General features: G+C 37.5%; 3 protein-coding genes across 3 annotated transcripts; all 3 read right to left on the bottom strand.

Moving 5' to 3' along the window:
* Positions 1-1,298: 1,298 nt before the first annotated feature.
* Positions 1,299-4,662, bottom strand: LOC126633396 (enoyl-CoA hydratase 2, peroxisomal). The gene is made up of 11 exons (XM_050303981.1): positions 4,533-4,662; positions 4,330-4,352; positions 4,086-4,191; positions 3,834-3,904; positions 3,638-3,710; positions 3,237-3,276; positions 2,905-2,977; positions 2,683-2,833; positions 2,078-2,148; positions 1,654-1,827; positions 1,299-1,574 (listed from the first exon to the last, which is right to left on the bottom strand). The coding sequence occupies exons 1-11, from the start codon at positions 4,581-4,583 to the stop codon at positions 1,487-1,489; spliced, it is 921 nt and encodes a 306-aa protein (XP_050159938.1). The 5' UTR covers positions 4,584-4,662; the 3' UTR covers positions 1,299-1,486.
* Positions 4,663-6,098: 1,436 nt separating this feature from the next.
* On the bottom strand, positions 6,099-10,643 carry LOC126632423 (T-complex protein 1 subunit beta-like). The gene is made up of 12 exons (XM_050302833.1): positions 10,469-10,643; positions 10,255-10,298; positions 10,103-10,159; positions 9,508-9,573; positions 9,296-9,407; positions 8,942-9,070; positions 8,755-8,826; positions 8,356-8,471; positions 8,175-8,251; positions 7,466-7,951; positions 6,650-6,965; positions 6,099-6,423 (listed from the first exon to the last, which is right to left on the bottom strand). The coding sequence occupies exons 2-12, from the start codon at positions 10,258-10,260 to the stop codon at positions 6,277-6,279; spliced, it is 1,584 nt and encodes a 527-aa protein (XP_050158790.1). The 5' UTR covers positions 10,261-10,298; positions 10,469-10,643; the 3' UTR covers positions 6,099-6,276.
* A 2,176-nt stretch (positions 10,644-12,819) lies between these two features.
* Positions 12,820-18,784, bottom strand: LOC126632884 (L-ascorbate oxidase homolog). The gene is made up of 8 exons (XM_050303417.1): positions 18,412-18,784; positions 18,181-18,290; positions 16,386-16,656; positions 14,729-14,831; positions 14,274-14,619; positions 13,643-14,008; positions 13,474-13,552; positions 12,820-13,344 (listed from the first exon to the last, which is right to left on the bottom strand). Exons 1-8 carry the CDS (start codon positions 18,556-18,558, stop codon positions 13,132-13,134), a joined length of 1,635 nt encoding a protein of 544 aa, XP_050159374.1. The 5' UTR covers positions 18,559-18,784; the 3' UTR covers positions 12,820-13,131.
* Between the last annotated feature and the right edge of the window lie 747 nt (positions 18,785-19,531).

Raw genomic sequence — 19,531 nt, 5'->3', positions numbered from 1 at the left:
TCTATTCCATTAAACAAACCGGCATAATAGTCATTTTACCTCTAATGAAAATGAGACATCAGTGTAGACACTAAATACTTGTAAGTTAGATATCAAATTTGACTTTCATAGGTAACAACTTAATACCGAATTATAATTGACGAGTTACAAATTATCTTATTCTTGTGAAATTAAGGATATGTGTGCAGTAGAATATAAAGCAAATAAGACATAATATTTACGAAGTTTTTCTAGTGTGCGTACGTCCTAAGGGCAGCAATAACACTTTCTCTTATTCCCTTTTGTCTTTCTTTCCTTTTCTCTTGTTGTGTGTTCTCCTCTCTTGCTTTTATGATTGTTTTATAGACAAAGTGTCTTCAATTTAACATACCAGCCAAGTCACTTTCTTTGACAATTTTGTAAAGATACAAGTCATCCACTCAAACCAAATAATAGATGGAAAACACGTGGTCATTTATATTTACAACACCCACGTTGTATAGGCATATACAGATAGATAATTGACACTTAAAAAGCATGTAAAAAACTTGATTCAAGAACAAAGACATGTAGTTAAGAAGTTAAAAACATATCCTTTAACCCAAGATCCTATGTTCAAGCTTCAAATTCGTCCTCCTGCCACAACAATATAGAAAATTTGGTATGAATTTTCTTATTTGTCATCGGCCAATCAACACTTTATTTTCTAACGTAGACCAATTGACAAGCAATAGTGGGAGAAGATGATTTGAGGACATGAACTCAATACGGAGTAGTGTTGACTTTAGGTGCAAGCCCATCGCCACGTCGTATAAATTTGCCCGTCAACGTTTTAGTGATAAATGGTTCAGCAAACAATTGATTGAAATTAAAGTTTAAGGGGTAAATTGACAATGAGTTACAAGTTTAGGGGGAAGAATTTGGCATATAGGTGAAAGTTAACAACACTATGTTTTCTATACCCTAACTCACGGACAAGGAGGAATTCAGATTCTCTTCTGATCTTGTAGTTCGAAGCAGACGGATCAAGAAATTGGACCATTTAAGAGAGGGAGAGAGAGATCCGGATCCTTGGTTTGTGTGAGAATGAGACATCAGTCAACTCTAGACACATAGATTAGGAGAGAATCTTGATTCGACAAGGAGTACCACCGACACTTTTTTCCCCTCACTCTATCTGCAATTCTGCATCCTGCTAGTTACGGACTCTTGCCGTCCGCGGTGGTTTGGTTTCCAACAAAAAAACAGTGCCCGCAGGGTTCTTTTAGTTCAACCAAACTTAAAGATAATCTCCTTATGCTCTCACACATCACAGAAACTTGAATAATTTGTCACCTGCACAACCTTGTGATTTACAACTATGTCCCATACACCAACAAATATGAAGTTTGTATTCAATACTAAATACACCAAGTTATTTTTCTTATTGATTACATTATCCATAGACGTATAAGCAGAGGGCTATCAGACTTCCAAGGTCCCCAAATAAAAATAAACAGAAAGTGTTCTACAGGCGCGAAGATAAACCATGTAGATCCACATAGCCAGAGAGCACCGCCCGGCTTCGTTCTTTCACCTTCGTTTGAAATATCACCCTGCAGATTTTTACACTGACATTATCTCAATGTGCTTCTAAATAAATCAATCACAAAGACCAATAAGAGGCAAATCTACCTTAGGCCTTCGAGCCACATTTCGGTGAGCAAAGTTTCACCAGGGTAGACATGTAACAGGAACCGGCCTGATACACACTTGACCAGGTTTGGATCTTCTCCGCAAATGCATTTCACAATTGCCCTGACCGCAAATCCAAGTGTGCACAAGCCATGCAGTATCGGCCGTGTGAACCTTTGATAATGCAGCACAAAAAAGTTAGATAAACTGAAAACTTGGGTTATGATGAAATTGGAAAATCTATGGTACAGGATGCGGCCCTGAATATAAAATGAAAGCAGAATAGCTACAAGTTGTAATTTTCCTCGATCGTAAAACAAAGCTTGTTTCAAATAAAATGAACCTCCTAATGACAATGTAACCCATCGCAAAATTAAAAGAAAAATCTTTAAGTCCAGCTGTTCAATTTTAGTGTGGAACTCACCCTGCAGCTTTTGCGAACATAGGATCTGAATGCAGAGGATTGTAATCTCCAGATAGCCTATATAGCAATGCCTGTAGAAGGGCATAAAGAAGTCAAATGATTATATGGAATCCCATATTCAAGGAGAATAGATAAATTGAATAAGATATCTTATGTAACCATGTCAATTTATAATCTGAATGTATCTAAAGTATAAAATGCACGTCTTCGTCACTCACAAAGATGAATATGAGTAATACAACAACAACAACAACAACAACAAAGCCTTTTCCCACTAAGTGGGGTCGGCTATATGAATCTTAGAACGCCATTGCGCTCGGTTTTGTGTCAAAGATGAATATGAGTAATGTTCATAAAAAATCATGTGCATCTTAAAGAAATATTATTTTAGTTTGGAAGCAAGCACAAGCCATTTATAGCTGCCTATTGGTCATTGTAAGCACCAATTGGGAATTAAGTTGACAATGAAGGGGCGACTAAAAGACTTGAAACATAGCTTTGGTAGAACTTGACGACTCTTAATTCTGCAGGAAAAAATACCACCTAACTCTTTATATGAGACAGTGACTTTACTTTTTGCAAATAACGAAATAAATGCTACATACCTGAGATGGCTGTGTACAATCTTCATACACTGCAAAAGGTTGACCTTTTGGGGTTGTCACAGATGCAACCTGGTCTTTTGGATAGGTTGAATACGAATACAGCTGGGATGATTTTGAGAAGCCACCAGCACCTCGTAGAAAAACAGTTGACCTGGAAAGAAAAACGCCATCTACGTCAATTGCTTGACAATATTAGTTAATCTATTTCAAATGAGTACTCACCGATTCATGCAATACAGTACACCAGAATCTTTGTCGTAACTTTTTGTTTCAATCTCGAGAATAGCAGCTTTACCTGCAAATCAACAGCAAAAATTTGCTAATTATGGCCTTACTATCTTAAAAAAGAATTAAAAAATGAATAGTACAACTTATTTTGGACCTTCGTATAAGAGATGTGAGCCTTCAAGCGATATATACACATCAAACAGATACACATACATCTTACTTATGTTTCAATATTAATAAACCTTTAAGTCAAACTTCCTTGCACTCGTATGCAGATGATTCTGCAAGTTAAAGGAATAATAATACTTCTACCGATAGATACAAACCTTTATCATGGAGTCCAGCAAGAGTCACAGTATTTTTTAACTGCATAAAACAACGTAACATGGATCTTAATTTATCTTAAATGAAAAAAGTCGACAAGAAACAAAACCAATAAAAAAGACTCCTATCAAGGCAATCGCTGAAAGATCGATAAAGATATAAACTATCAACTTCAAATGTTATAAGAGCAAGGTCAATGGACAATGGATTAGGTTGATTCCGAAAACTAATGTACTTAATAAAAATTGTTGAATTGGAGGCAGACAATCTCCCTTTACTTAAACCAGTTATTCCACATGCTGGTAAAAAAGTTATACTAGTTCTATGTGAAGAAACCAACTACAGCATATTCAGGCATAACACGAACTATGTATCATATATATCTTGTTGTCAAAGGCCTTACAACAGCACTTGAAGGCAGTGGCTTGTAGAGTTCTATGTATTGTTGTCCATGCAGCAAGAGTCGCGGATCATATCTGGGGGCAACAAAAACCAGAAATTCCAGTTAGCTTCTCGTCAAGGCAATGTAAATTCAAGCACGAACTCAGAGAGTATTTTACTCATGAAATATGTAAGGGGATCTTATCATTGATACTTACTGCAACCCTGGAAGACTAGCACCACCTGGCAGAGATCCCAGCGAGAATAGAGCAGAAAATGTCGGCAAGACCTACCGAAAACAGCAACATTCATTTACGCTATGCAAAATGCATATGTTATGTAAAACACACAAACATACACGCACCTCGCAGCACCGTGTTTTTACAATTTACTCAATGTATTGTGCTAAACAAAACAAATCAAATCACGATTTAACGAAAGCAAAATCGAATGAATTATTAACACCGCACCTGGATGAAATTCTGGCCCTTTTCATGGTAAACATATTTCAGCTGGTCGACATCCACGGCATCCCGAGCGCAAGCTCCGATGCCCAACGCATAGAGCGCTACATCTCTGCCGAGTTGTAAAACATTAGCACAGGCAGTAAGCAAGTAATTAAGCGGCGTTAATTGAGAATTATATATGAATTTAATTTATATATATATATATAGGAGCTTTCGGAATTGCTGTAATGAAAGTACTTAAGCTTACCTCTCGGAGTAGGTGTACGTGCGCTGAAGTCCCCATAAAAATACGCGCGCGCAACAAAAAGAGAAAGCAAAACGAAGTTATGAGAAAACGAGATCAGAGAGGCAGGCTTAGTGGATCGCAATCGAAAGAATTGCCAGAAAACAAGATTAATTGGAGCGCTGAGAGCTACAGAAACAAGCAATTAAACAAGGCGCGAAAAGTACCTCGGGGAATTTGTGAGATTCGATACGAGCGGGATCGAACTCGGACGCCATATCAACGCTCTCGGTTTCTGCTGTGAATTCTGAGCAGGGATGGGCAAATACCCATGGTTAACCATGGTTAACCGTGATTACACGCCTATTTAAATTAAATGGTTACGGTTATGGTTATGGGTAACCGTTTAGATAAATAAACGATTATGAGTATAACCCTTTACTCGCGAAATTTAAATTTGATTTCGGTTATGAGTAAACAGTTATGCGCGTATGAGTATAAACGATTATGGATAAATCAACCGTGATTACCGCCTGCATAACCATTGCCCATCCCTAATTCTGAGTAAGCTTGGAATGGGATGATGGATGGGTGGATAATGGTTAGAAGAACTGCGGAGGTCGCGAAATGTTGGCACGCGTACCTATTCCCATTTAATAATGTCCAAATATTTACTTTTAGCATGACATAAAGATTGTATAACTTCCAACTAATTAAAACAAGGGTCATTAGACATGTTTTTGACATTTGATTGTGCTTCTGATCATATATTTAAAATTGCTGTAATTTTGCTTGTGACTAAAAGGTTACTCATAATCATATCCTTCATTGATGTTAAACCCATAACCGAAATCAAATTTAAATTTCGCGAGTAAAATTGTTGTATATTGCCCTTTATTCGTCTTTTTTATTGGTCAACATATCCTTCATTGATGTTAAACCACAAAGAATGCACACTGTAACGACATCCGATATTGTCAAGCTTATTCTCAGATTCATTTTTCGGTTGCTACGCCTTGACTAATCAAATTTGGAGGAGTGAAGAACATTTGAAACACTATGGAAGTCGTTGAGTAAGCTTTAATGCTCGAACATCATGTTTTGACACTTGTAAATACATCGCCTAAAGATGGGTGTGATTCCAATGATACGTCTAACTCAATGTTATGGGTGCTTTACCATTAGATTTGATTTCCACTGTTATGTATATCTTCTATTTGCACTTCGTATGCTATGTAGTATTGAAAAAATTACAAGTTCGATACTTAATTATGATTTAACTCTATATACTACATATTTCTACTCCGTTAAAGCAGAATATTGTATATTATAAATAAATAAATAAATAACAGTTATCTTTCCACACTCGATCTAAAAATGTTATCCTACAAACTTTCCGGTTAACCCTGAAAAGATGTTGGGTGTAAAAGGAAATTTGTTTAAGGAAATAATAATAAATAAATAAAAAAGAAAACCCAACCACGTTTTACCCTTAAACGATATTGGGTGTAAAAAGAAAATTGTTGTGAAAAGAATCACAATATAGAAAACCACCACCTTCCACGGCAGCAACCGCAAATTCCGTGGTGGTCTGAGCTGCCGAACATGGCGACTACTTTTACCAGTGTCCATTGAGGACAACATTAGGGTTTTGAACTACGAATTGATGAATTGGAGTGGTTGGGAATAAAGACAGCGGGTGCCGGCGATACGACCACCGGAGAGGGTGGAGGCTGCTGTCGGGTGGAATTAACAACATAAATCAGTCGCCCAAACGAGATGACCAGACCAAATAAGAAACATCCACTTAAAATAAATTCAAATTAAGTCCTCAGTTACAGTCCCGACGATATCGAAAACCCATTCTTCCAAAATTTTGTTTTGATCCCATCTAACAATAACATCAACGTACAAAACCCACATAACGCCAGGCAAAAGAGCAGACATCAAAATACATCTGTTTCTGGCAAATCACATTCTATCTTCTCTCTTCCGTGGTGCACAGGTGATGATCTCATCAACTCTAAGAATCATCTCCGCAGCCTCTGTTGCAGACAGCAGCACGGCCTGCTTAACTTTAAACGCTTCTGATATCCCTCGTTCCGCCATATCTCCCACCTGTCACAATGTTAAAAAATGCCACCGTCAAATCACCATGAGAGTTCAGACGCTCGACGAGTAATTTCTCCCCATCTAACATATAATGCTTCGCTTTGCATGAGAGATGACAGTATCGCGTAATGGATACGGCCTTTCAAAGCTGAGGTCAAACACCATGCTCAATATACAAAAGAAATGTCATAAATCTATTATTTTGTTCATTTCTTTTCGTTCTGGTACTTACTGTTCCAGAGATGACATCAATCCCAGAAGTGCATCCTTCTTTCTGGTGCTCCGCACGTAGCTTTGCAATCAACTCAGCACTGTCCAAACCGGCATTGTCAGCAATGATAGTAGGAATGGCCGAGAGTGCCCGCGAGAAAGCTTCAATAGCATGAGATTTCTTTCCAGGCGTTTTCCTAGCCAGCTCATCGACCTCCTTTGCCATTATCATCTCAGGCCATCCACCTCCAAGCAAAACTCTGCTGTCATTGACCGTCTGAGACAGCACACACAAGGCATCATGCAGAGACCTTTCAGCCTCGTCAAGCACGTGATGGCTGCCAAAGTACAAACATATCATAGCATCATCCAACTAAAAGTAAAAAGAACCAATTTTAACTCCAGGGCCAGAACAACGGCTTCCTACATCTTTTTGGGGAATACTTTATATGTAAATCCTAATTCTAGGTGCTACAAGGAATATCCATATGTGGGAAGAAAGGGCAATACAAGCTGACAAGAGTTGCTATTTCCAATCAGCTAATAACAATACTGTCAGCCAACACAAGCCACAAAAGTAATACCTGCATACATAATTTCTGGTATTCCAAAGGGCATACGAGTCTGACAGATTCAGCCAGTTTAACTATGGCCGCAAATAAGATAAGCTACACATGTATGGTACTCCATTTCAAATATTAACTCTCACATTTCATATACTATATTTCCCACACACACACGCACACAAAAGAGGTTAGAATTACATCTGTGTGGGCACAGTAATATTAGCCAGTGCAGAATTGAAATAGAAGAAAACAAAATGTAAATGAAAAAATACCTTGCGCCTCTCAGCACTATTGTGCAAGCCTGACCCAGTTCAACTCCAGAAAAGTGGATCAACTTGTCCTCACCAATCATAATTTCCTCAATTAGCTTGCAGTGCCCAAGCTTAACGGACTCTGGGTTATCAAAGGTTGATGCAATTTCACCACCAGTAACTAAGGCCAAACGCTCAATGCCATCAAAATCAGCATGCTCAATTGCAAGTATTCCAGCATCTGCAAAGAGTTCTTCTGGGAAATTGTAGATCAACTGTCTGTTAACAAAACAGTTAATTCCGTGACCTATGATCTTCTGAACTTTTTCTCTCATTTTATCTTTCTCAGCCCCTTCAATTTCAGCAACTTTCGCCATTGAGTCAACACGAACACGTGCCCCATAAATCTTCACTTTGTCCGTGTCCATTGCTGTATTTGCAACCAAAATGTTTGCATTCTCTATGCGCTTCGGCTGACCAAGACCTATTTTCTTGTCAAGAATAAATCTGAACAATAAAAACAGAAGTATGGAAGAGGTCATGCAAGGGTAAATAAGAAATCAACATGCATAACCAAAAATAAACAAAAAGAAATTTACAGCCCATATCAGCTATGCAGATAATTGATGACAAAGAACAGAAATCTCCAACACTGCATAATAGAATTTCCAAAATTGACGAGATTGGCAATAAAAATAACATAAGCTCAAAAGTTCATTTTCTTTCTTACCCTTCATCTAAAAATGAGTCTATAAGTGATCCACCGGGCTTCTTTATAATTTGGATGGCCTCTAAGTTGGTGCTCCCCTGCCATTGCAAACAGCTTGTGAAAAAACATGAAGACTAAAGAAAAGAAAATGTTTTCAACACTCACATTGAACCTTAACTAGCAAACGTTAAGTTACAATCACCTTTAGGCGCATCACAGCATCAACTGCTAGCTGTGCAAAATGTTCCTTATCCTGAGAAAGAATTTTGGAGCTCAAAGTAGTCATTGCGATCTTCATTAGGTCTGACTTAAATTTCTCTGCAAAATTCAGTGATGCCTCCTTCATTTAGTTACAATTGTGCAAGGCAAAGATAATGAAAGCATAGCTAATCCATTCAAAAGCTCCAATCTCAGAAAGCAGCATGCATAATGATCAAGCCCATCAAATTCATTAACTGAACATCATGTGACTAGAATAACTCATATCAACAGCTACTAAATGAATGTTGATCCCTAAAGTCATATAATTGATGAATGGTACAGAAGCAACTGAAGTCAAAATACAGAAATTAAATTCAAAATAATAGTCAGTAGTGAATACCAGAATCAGCCTTGTTATCCACAACCTTATGCAATAAAGCATCACGAGCACATTCAGCTGCCATCCGATAACCTAAACAATCAAACTTACAGCATTACTAACTCTATAGTCACATGGTACCACATAAGCAACAACAGAACAGAGCAACAAAACTAGTAAGAGGTGTTTGCAGAAACTTCAGACAAACCTGAAATGATTGTCATCGGGTGAATCTTTGATGCAACCAGCTTTTCAGCCTCCCTTAAGAGTTCCCCCGCCAAAACAACAACAGAAGTTGTCCCATCACCAACTTCATCATCTTGAACTTTTGAAATATCTGACTCTTACATTAAGGATCATCGCAAAAAGTGAGTAAGATCTATCTCTACCCCTCCCATACACTTGCAGTACTTGAAGATCACAGATAACTTGCCAACAACAGTTTTGACCAAATCGGTATACATATAAGTAAAATGATAACTAAAATGGAAAAACATGTCTACAACCTGTAACAATCAGTGTGAACAACAGTCACAAATTCAAAATGCAATTGCAAGGATACCGACAAGAACTTTGGCAGCTGCATTGTCAATATGCAGGGACTTTAAGATGGTGGCCCCATCATTAGTAACAGTAACCGCATGACCTCTTCCTGTTGATTGAAGAATTTTATCCTGTCCAAATATATTAATAAGAAAGTGATTAACACAAGTAGGAAACCATTGTATACGCACAAGTGTCTATTAGTTTGGCAACAGAGTAAGAGACACTAACCATTCCCTTTGGTCCCAAGGTCGTCTTTACCAAGTCAGCAATTGCTATTGCACCCACAAATGAAGCCTTAAACAATACAAATTATAGATAAGTTGTAAGCATGAGGGATACGTCAACTTTTAGCTAGCCATATTGATTTGACATGTGAATAGACAAAAAGATATTAAAATCCCCTAACATACACTGCCCTACACTATTATACACAGAAAATTTTCCAATATAATCTGGTACGGTCACAAATCCCAGAAGGCCTTGCGAACACAATTAATTATTGCAAAAGAAAGATTATTTGAACACCTCAATTTTTATACAACATCCACCCTAATTCCTCCACAAAAAAAGTTCGGAAAACATTTTGTCAAAACCGAAAAATGACATACACTTGAACAAATGCTGTGATTCAACCCCAGAATATTAACCAACAACATTTCATTTGTACTATTTTGTAACAAACGTTGCCTTTCGGGAAACTAAATCGTTCCATCATAAGCATAAAATCAATTTCAATAGGCAAATGAACTGTCAACCCTAACATAAATAGCATTTGTTTACTACAAACATTGTGCACGTTCAAAGCAGAGTGAAGAAAACTCACCAGTCTGGCGCGCTCTCCTTTCTCCTCACTAGCTTCATCTTTGAAAATTCTCTCCACCTATCGCATTCGTCAATCAAATCAAATCAAACTTAAAAAAAAAAAAAAATCTGAAAAAAAAAATGTCAAAAATCAAACTCTAAACATTTGCATACCGCCATGGAATAGAGATATCAAACGACTTCGCCTGAATGAAAACCTGTGAGATTTTACGAAACAAAGTAAAATAAAACGGCAACAAACAATCCGAACACGCAAATCACAAGGAAATGACAGAAGCGAGGAAAGTTGAAGCAAATAAAATCTCAAGTCTGGTAAAACCCTAAACCTCAAAATCTTAGGAAACGGAAACCGTGAATGAGAAACTACCTGATCTTACAGAAGAGAAAACGAAGACGGAGACGGTGACGGTGAACGGAGAATCGAAGACGCTAGATCCCCCAAAATAACTGGTTTCGGCGTCGAGGGTTTTAAGACTCTGAACCGGCGGCACTGGAGTAAAAGAGAAGTAGCGAGAAGAACCGGATGTATAACCTCCGCTAGGTTGCTCCATTTTTCAAAATGTGATGCATCAGAACAAGGGCTATGGAACGAACGGTTGGATTGAAGGGGGAGGGTGGGCCAGCGTGATTTCTAGCCGGTGATTGGAAATGATACGTACCGAATGCCCTAGCGAGTTATACATAAGGTCGCACGTGAACTCTTTTTATTAGTTTGATACTGAGATGTTTTTATAAAAAATAGATATAAAAAAAAGTTGAGTTTAAAATAAACACTTAAAAATAGTTTATTTTTATAGTTCTGGATGAAAAAAAATGAAAATGTAAAGCAGTAAAAATGAGTTTATTCTCACAGCACATTAGAAACAGTTTTTTTCAAAGCACGGCAATACCAAACCAACCATTTACGAAGTTGTGTGAAGTCGCAGGAAGGCCCTATTGCTTTTCTCTTATTTCGCTTTATCTTCCTTAATTTAGTTTACAATAAACACACACTTTTAATTTAGTTTTAATCGTACGTTTTTTTTAGTACAAAGATATATTTACATTAAGGAGAGAAGAGAGTTCGGTCAAGCTACATAATGGATAACCTAATTTGTATCAAATTCGTCATCCACAAGATTTGAACTTAAGACCTCTCGCTTATAAGTGAAAAGGAATATCATCAGATCGTAATACTGATTGTCATCATACTTAAACTTTCAAATTGTGCCAATTTCTCCGTTGTTGGTAATGTTATCATTAATTTGTCAAATTTAATTTAATTTAAATTTATTTGGTATATTTAGTATTTTTAAATTCGACTTAGATGTGTAAATTTTAGTTCTTAATTTTTTCTCACAACTCAGTTACCGGAAACTCAAGTAGTTACTAATATTCCTTGTGAATGTAGCTTTTTTTTTTTTTTTTTTTTTTTGTAATCTTATGAATAGAGCATTTGTTAATGTGGACATTGCTATACTTGATGAAATTAATTCAAAATTGTGACAAAATTATTCGGCAATGTCGAATAAGGCCTAAAGTTTATGTGGACATGGTTAAAAATTCGACACAAGGCATCGGCATAGAGAATAAAATAAGAGGTCAATCACTACAACTACAAATCTCATTAAACAAGATTGTTGAATCATTTGGTCAAGTTGTACTTGATCTTCATTTGGTCAAGTTGTACTTGATCTTTATCTTGTTGCAGCAATCTCATGAAAAAAGTAGCATGATATAAGGTAGATGTGAATAGGTCAATTGGTCGAGATAAATTTTTCTTCTTTGCACTTAAGATTGGACCCTATACTCATAAATTAGACTAGTTTATCTTCTTGTTAACAGAAGAAGGAATTGTTAGACTAGTTTATCTTCTTGTTAACAGAAGAAGGAATTGTTAGACTAGTTTATCTTCCTACTCTCTTTTAGGTACAGTCAAAACAAAAAGGGAACAAATCATGTATAAACAGGGTTCTAAAAGACGTTAGGCGCTAGTCGGACGGCGGGATGGGGTCTAGCGCTTAGGCGGTTAGGCGGGACCTATACGGGCGCCTAGGCGGATTAAGCGAATTTAAGTAAATCTATTATATTTCGTGTAAATAAGTGTCTATATATACTTAAAATATATATAATTTCATCATAAACTACAAAATAGAATGACATATATATTATGAAGTATTGGACATAATGAAAACATGGGGAACAAACATATAATGTATGTTCATTTAAGTATTTAACAAGTCTTTACAATTTATTGTAAAAAAATAAAATGCAAAATAAAAGCTATTTATTTATGTTTAAGTGAGTCGCAACCTAATCGGTGCCTAGGCTGGCGACTAGGCGGTCTAGGCGAGCGCCTCAGCAAATCTAGGCGCCCTTTATTAATTTTCAAACGCCTAGGCATTTATCAGGGCGGTGGCCAGCTGCCTAGCTCCTAGGCGGCGCTAGGTGGGATTTTTAGAACAATATGCATAGACTCGTTTGGAAGTATTTTTAAATGACAAAAGTGCTTTTGGTGAAATTGATTTGAAAGGAGCACCAAATAATTTGTACTTCTTGTAGGAAGCACTTCAAGTGTTTTTCCAGGATCCACTTGAATTTTTACTAGGAATTGATTTCAAAAACATTTTCAGCAAAAGCGTTTTCATTCATTTTAAAAGCACTTCCAAACGAGCCCAATATTATCTTATATATGTACGCAGCAAAAGAATATAGTAACAGAAAACTAGAGGGTAGAGATGATAGAGAGACAACTTGAGGACAGGAGGGTCACCCAACCTTATCATAATAATACGAAGCCTGGTACAATAACAAAAGGAATACAATCAATCAATCTGTTCTAGGAAAGAATTAATGTGACCTCGAGCTGAGGTCTTTGACAATTCCGTTCATGCTGCATAAATATATGTCGTAATCAAACGGCACCCCAGAAAAATCAAATAAGGAGCAACAGTTGAGTTAACTGTTCTATCTTAACCAGATAAGCTAAAACTCGATGGCAGAGGCCCTTCACTCGCTCGCACTTTGCTGGCATAGGCCTTAATTTAGAGTTTAGAGGGGTCGTGTGCGCTGGCCGCTTGCTCTGCCACATAGCCGAGCATTCCTTGGAATGGGGAATTCATCCCTAAGTGAAGTGGATGAAGTATAAACACGCAGATATAATTGTTGTCCAAGGTACTGTCGTGCCCAAAATTCTGTCCTCAAGTTCCACATTCCCACGTTATCGAGCGCAATGTGGATAGCCGTCCACGATTTGGGATACACCTGCATTCACAGTATTCTATAAATTAACCATCTGTATATACCTATGTTACTGCTTGTTTGCTTATGTTTTTCTCGTAGCTGTTATAATCTGAGCATCAAATGCAAAAGTAACGAGGAGTAATTATATACCTGAGTGGTGCAACGTGAAACCGCATCTCTGAGATTGTATGCATCCCTGCTAGCAGTTGTCCACTTGCCTCCATCCATACTGCAAATATTTGACAAGCAATTTTGAATTATTTATCAAGATAGGCTGGATTGAGTTAAGCATATGGAGCTGATAATTGAGTAAGCTTACCCAACAACAAAGAAAGAGTAACCATCAAGATGCCAGCTTTGAATTATATCTTCGTTGTTTTGGAACACAATCTCGACGAATGTTCTATAATCCGCACCCAAAACTGAGGTGTCAAGGTACAATCCTCCACCAGTAGGCTTGTCGGAGATGCTTCCAACACGGAAAACTCCTCCAATTTTGAAGTAATCCGCGAGCTTCAGGGGAGTGTCCGCTGGAACAAATGACACACTGTTCACTCCATATCTTTGCTTCCCATTCACTTGACCAGCGGAGTTTTCTAGCACGTAAGTTTTGGTTAAGTTGATCAGTCCATAGTGGTATGAGCCCTGTGGGTTTGGCCTCGGTCCACTTGCTGTAAGATTAGTCCTGAAATAACATACATGTGTAAAATTCAATTAGCTAGGACGTTATACTATGATCGATGAACTTGAAGTGTAGATTTAATTATTCATCAATATTGCATATTGTGTTGGCTTAAAACATAAACTCGTTTGATGGCTAGGACTAGAGTTGAACGAAAGCTCTATATAGAACTTGTAAGACGTAACATGTTTCAACATTTATAAGTTCATCGAGCAGTGGTCAGGACATTAGTCCAATTTGATTGAAATCGTCTGAAACGAGAAAGTACCTGATAGAGCGGGCTTGGTTCAAAGACCAGTCGACTTGGATGGTAGGTCCGCCAGGGGGAGGGCCAGAGACTGCGCCAGCAGAGTTGGCGTAATGAACAGTGCCGGTTGTGGTGAGGATTGGAGAGGTGAAACGAGAGGAAGCTACAATGTAATAGTCTTGTCCGGGCTGATCAGCTGTTACAAGAACGGAGTAGGATTGGCCAACGTGTACATCAAGGGATGAGTAGGTGGTTTGGAGGGTGTGTGTTCCCTCTACTTCTACCAGCTTCATTTTGTGATTTTGAATGCGGAAGTTGAGGGAATTTTGCAACCCAACATTTGAAATTCTGAGCCTGTACGTTTTTCCTGCAATGAGATACAGTAATAAATATACAACATTAACAATCTAAGGAAGATAAATGTAGGATGGTTGTGATTGCAAAAGTTGATATCAAGATTAAATTTGAAGGCACACCTTGTTCGAAATTAAGAGAAAATCCACCGGGACCCCGACCGTTGATAAGGATTCCATCAGGAGAAGGTAGCTTCTTACCACTGTCCAGATGAGCCTTCAAGGTCTGTACAAGACAAATAAAATTATCAACATTGATAAATTAACAAAGCAATCAAAACTAATCAAGGTTGTTCTAGAGATAGACGTGAATGTAGTCGCATCGACTTGACCCGATATGCTTTTTTGTGCACTGGAGTTCGATATTTTTCCGCAATTTAAATAGTATAAAGTAAAATATTTGCTTGTATCAGAAAATTCTCCGGCCACTGAGATATAGTTTCAGAGATGAACCGTTTGGCTTTATTAGCTTCGGTCACATGTGAGGTAGATAATGCGAGTGACCCACGACACAACAAAACCATGCGCAACAGGTTACAAGATTAGGGGAAAACTGGGTCACTAAATGGGCCATTTGGAGTGGGCAGATGAAGAAAGCGACACGCCCAACACTGCGTCCGTCGTCCAACATATACACACAGACACTCTCATCCACAGGCCCGCAGACCAACAAGGGTTACCACGACTTCGATAAGGTGGTGCTATCAATATTTTCATATTTATTTCTCACACCCTCTTCATTAATTTTAAAAACTGAGAGAGAGAAACATAAAAAGAAATGCGTGAATATTTTGGAGAGCGCTGGTTCTTTTAGTAATCCTATTAGAACTCTTGTCTCTTATTTATTTATATATTATAACAATTTTACGAACATCAATACCCACCAATTCTTAGGTCAACGACTAAAACTTTAATGGCTTGAAATTCAAAAATCGTTAATCTAATTTTCTTTTTCTAAAGAAACCAGTTGCAAAAATAGCTTTTGATTTTTTTTCTTTCACAAAAAATTGATTTCGAGTGGAAATAAACTTGCAGCTCAATTTACAGCATTCATTCATGTATTTGAAGTCTTGTGTTCAAATTTCTTCATAATTTAGTGTAAATTATTTTATAGTTTGTAACTTGTAAGAGAAAAAAAGAATAAAAGCGCAAAACAAACTGTTTTACCGAGGGTAGGATTCTCATCCAACCTAATATCTCTCCCCCTTCCTCCCCTCCTATTTAAACAGTTAGGACAAGACAAAAGAGTGAGAGAAGAGGAGGAAATGAGAGAAAAATAAGGGGAAGGGACATGGATTCTCTCTAGATCTAATTGTCCTAATTCATTTAGTCAAATCATCCGGACCATTGAATTTGATCTAACAGCTAAAATTATTATAACTTTTAAAATGGGTTCCTGTTTATAGTCGTTGGATCAAATTTTAATGGTCCGGGATTCTTGTTTGTAGTCGTTGGATCAAATTTTAATGGTCCGGATGATTTGACTAAGTAGATTATGACAACTGGTTCCGGAGAGGATCCATGTCCAAGGGGAATAGAATCTTGCCAAGACAGGATAACAGATGTCAAACAGGTCCAGTGCTACAGAAAAGTAAACGATAACATGCAACCGAAGTAAGCGCATTATGATTTTTGTTTGTTTTCTTTCCTTCCAAAATGCGGGAAAACTTCACATCAAACCTAAAAAGGTGGGAATATGTATGTGACTAGGAACACGGGTAAATGAATTGTGTGTGTTTTTAGTGGAAAAAGTAAAAAAGGAGTGGAAAAAAGGATTTACCGTGTGATTAGACTTGTACCAATCGCCAATAAGAACAGTGTAATCACCGTCAGGATCGGGGAAAGGGACGGGAATTCTGGGCCTGCTGAGAATTCGGATGCCTCCGAAGCCGCCGGCAGCCTTGTGGAAATCGAGTGACGGGAAGTAGTAGAAACTTCCGATTTGGTCCTTGACTTGGAGAATGTAGGTGAAGTTCCTCCCCGGTGGTATTGGGCAGGTTGTTCCGTACACTCCGTCCACAAATGAATTCCTTCTTTGCTGGATTCCGTTCCTATTTTCACAAAACCAAATAAAATAAAATATTGATTCGTTAAATAACCTCCTGCTTTCTTTAACAAGAATTGATCAAATGACTGGATTTCTTTTAATATATTTCATTAATGGATGACTCTAGGTTTATTTTTAAAGTATCGAAAACACAATTCGATACTAAATGTAATACTACAATTGATCAAAATTTTGAAAAAGAAAAATTTCAATCAATTTATTATAACGCTTGTACCGAGCCATATTGTAGACAAACCAAAAGATTTCTCGTTTTGAGAGATATTTCAGCAAAAAGAAACCAGTCACCAGTCGCAAGGTTCCAAAAGACAATTAATTTTCTACTTTTTTTCATGGTCCTTCCTTTTCAATGACAATTTAGCCAACAGACTTAAAAAAATCGTAACTTAATTTATTAAGATGCTAAAAAATTGCTTAGAAAAAAAAAAAGAAAAATCAGTAGAATAAGTACTAATTTGGTAATGATATGTTTTTATAAAAAATAGGTATAAAAAAAAAACTTAGTTAAAATATGTTTGGTAAACACTTAAAAACAGCTTATTTTCACAATTTTAGGTTTAAAAAAAAAAACTGAAAACGTGAAGCAGCAAAAATGAACTTATTCTCACAGCACAATAGAAGTATCTTTTTTCAAAGCACAGCAATACCAAATCTAGCCTAAATTTGTATCGTGTAAGTCGTTCTCAAACTAATCAATAATGGTAGGGGAAATAAACATAAAAAATCAAAATAATGGTAATGTTGGTTAACAAGAAATAAATGATTAAGCTCAGCCACAGCTGTCGCTTAATCAGAGACGAATGGAGTCATTTTTTGTAATATCTACATATAGAAAGCTCAGCTGGTCTGGTCGCAGTCGTGGTCAGTACTAGATCTGATTGTTCCATTCCATGCCCTCCGTCCCTTCAACAAGTGCAATCAACATGCCCAACTGAACCCGTCCAAAACTCTAAACGTACCCCCAATTACCCGGATCTAAACTCAAACTCAAATAAATACAAATAAGAAATACAGTAGTAGTGTGAAACGAACAAAGGCGTCAGAGATGTACGTGCAATGCAGCGCTAGTATGAAATAAGTGGAAAGAGATTATCTCTGAATTTTTTCTACCAAGATCATCGGATTAAGTGATTCGGAACTTTGAAATTTGATCAAATGGTTAAAATTATTATAACTTTTAAAAAGATTCTTCGTTTTTAGCTGTCAGATCAAATTTTAAGAACCCATATCACTTGATTCGGTAGCCTTGAAAGAAATCTGGACAGAATCTCTTTCCGAAATGAGTAATCACATGACGCTGTAACCCTGCGCACTCTAATCAAAGGCTTAAAATAGTTTAAGAAAGAACAAATAGGGCAATCTTGTCATTTTAATTCCAATAATATGCCAAATAACTAATAAAATATTAATCTAGTATAATCTTTGGGTTTGCAATTTGCATTAACTAATCAGAGAACCAGAGAGAGAGAGAGAGAGAGAGAGAGAGAGAGAGAGAGGGTGGAGTGAGTACCAGGAGAGGAGGAAAGGCTCGTCCAAGCTGTTGAAGACGTTGATGATGAGATTGTCATTGGTGACGGAGTGGATGTCTGGCCCCGGGAACTGTCCATTTATCAGTATTCCCTGAAAATCCAACACATCGGAATCCCATTCATTTCAATCAGATCGGATGAATCAGATACCGATTCGAATAAACGTGTAAAAACAATGCGAGAAATAAAATAACTAGATTTGGATGAGAAACCTTCTGGCGGACACCGAGAGGGTAAATGTCGCCGTAAGTGACATTCCATTCGAAGAATCTGTAGGGATCTTCAGCGACGGCTATGGAGAAGAGAGCGGCGAGACATAGCAGTGCCGAAATCGCACCTCCCGCTCCGTTTACCCGCATTTTAGTTATGCGTACGGCAGTCTAATTAGCTCCGATTAAGCTAACAACTGACTGAGAGATTTTGAAGGCGTTGGGATGGGTTGAAATTGGAACAATAAGAGAGAAGCAGAGCTGCGGATGGCGACTTTGGAATGGAGGAGGAATGGCGCCTGTATATATATTTAAGTGCGGTACAGACAGTCTCACAGGAAAGGGATGCCGTGTATTGCAGCCTAGCCGCAAAGACAATGAGGGAAAGTTAATAAAAAATGATATTTTATTTGGAATGAAAAAAAATATGGAAAGAAAATAAAATAGCGGTGTGTGTCGGTGGTGTTTTTTCTACTTATTTGTTTTATAATTGAATTTGAATTATGAAGTTAATGAGTGAATAAATTGGGAGTCTGAAGTGTGTGTCTGCCACATGGGTTGGCTGTGTGTGGGTGTGGAGGCGGGTGTGGAGGTGGAGGTGGTGGTGGTGGGGCGGTGGTTTCGTATTGGCGCCATCCCAAGACCAACGAGAATGCATGTGAGAAAATGTGATGAGTTTTAAACTCATCCCTCATCACTCATTGATTAGTCAAGTCAACCATTTTCCACTCAACTCTGATCTGCCATTTGCCATTTGCCATATAGTTAGAATAATTAATGCCTAATCCAACCCAAATCTTCTACTTAATTACATAATGATATGAGGGTCAATGCTGTTGTGAATCTCACAAGCTACCTCCGCAATTAATCAAAACTTGTAAGGGTTATATACCATATATAGATAGGGTTTCGTTTCATTCTTCTTGTGATAGCCTTCGATCTTACCAAGGAGTCAAGGATTAATTTTTAATTGTGACGGGAACACAGATGGTAAGTGGTGGGAAATTTAATTTTTTAAGTTATTAACTTTTTAATACATATATCTCACTATTTATATAGCGACACGTGATGTATCATTCCGTGTGACGGTCACACTGAAAAATCTCTCGAGTCACTTTATTAT

The sequence above is a fragment of the Malus sylvestris genome, chromosome 8 (assembly GCF_916048215.2).
Source record: "Malus sylvestris chromosome 8, drMalSylv7.2, whole genome shotgun sequence".
Classification (NCBI taxonomy): Eukaryota; Viridiplantae; Streptophyta; class Magnoliopsida; order Rosales; family Rosaceae; genus Malus; species Malus sylvestris.
This window is presented reverse-complemented; position numbering and strand designations above follow the sequence as displayed.

What these genes read in the sequence shown, in the direction of transcription:
- LOC126632423 (XM_050302833.1), bottom strand. An exon ending in AAGGAGAGCGCGCCAGACTG is followed by an intron (nt 9,574 to 10,102) that starts GTGAGTTTTCTT and finishes GTATTGTTTAAG; the next exon opens with GCTTCATTTGTGGGTGCAAT. An exon ending in TTGATGTCATCTCTGGAACA is followed by an intron (nt 6,424 to 6,649) that starts GTAAGTACCAGA and finishes ACATTGTGACAG; the next exon opens with GTGGGAGATATGGCGGAACG.
- LOC126633396 (XM_050303981.1), bottom strand. Translation starts at nt 4,583, where the DNA reads ATGGCGTCCGAGTTCGATCCCGCTCGTATCGAATCTCACAAATTCCCC. An exon ending in AATCTCACAAATTCCCCGAG is followed by an intron (nt 4,353 to 4,532) that starts GTACTTTTCGCG and finishes TGGGGACTTCAG; the next exon opens with CGCACGTACACCTACTCCGA. An exon ending in ATGTTCGCAAAAGCTGCAGG is followed by an intron (nt 1,828 to 2,077) that starts GTGAGTTCCACA and finishes GCATTATCAAAG; the next exon opens with GTTCACACGGCCGATACTGC.
- LOC126632884 (XM_050303417.1), bottom strand. Translation starts at nt 18,558, where the DNA reads ATGCGGGTAAACGGAGCGGGAGGTGCGATTTCGGCACTGCTATGTCTC. An exon ending in GAGCCTTTCCTCCTCTCCTG is followed by an intron (nt 16,657 to 18,180) that starts GTACTCACTCCA and finishes TTGTGAAAATAG; the next exon opens with GAACGGAATCCAGCAAAGAA. An exon ending in GGTACAAGTCTAATCACACG is followed by an intron (nt 14,832 to 16,385) that starts GTAAATCCTTTT and finishes TGTCTTGTACAG; the next exon opens with ACCTTGAAGGCTCATCTGGA.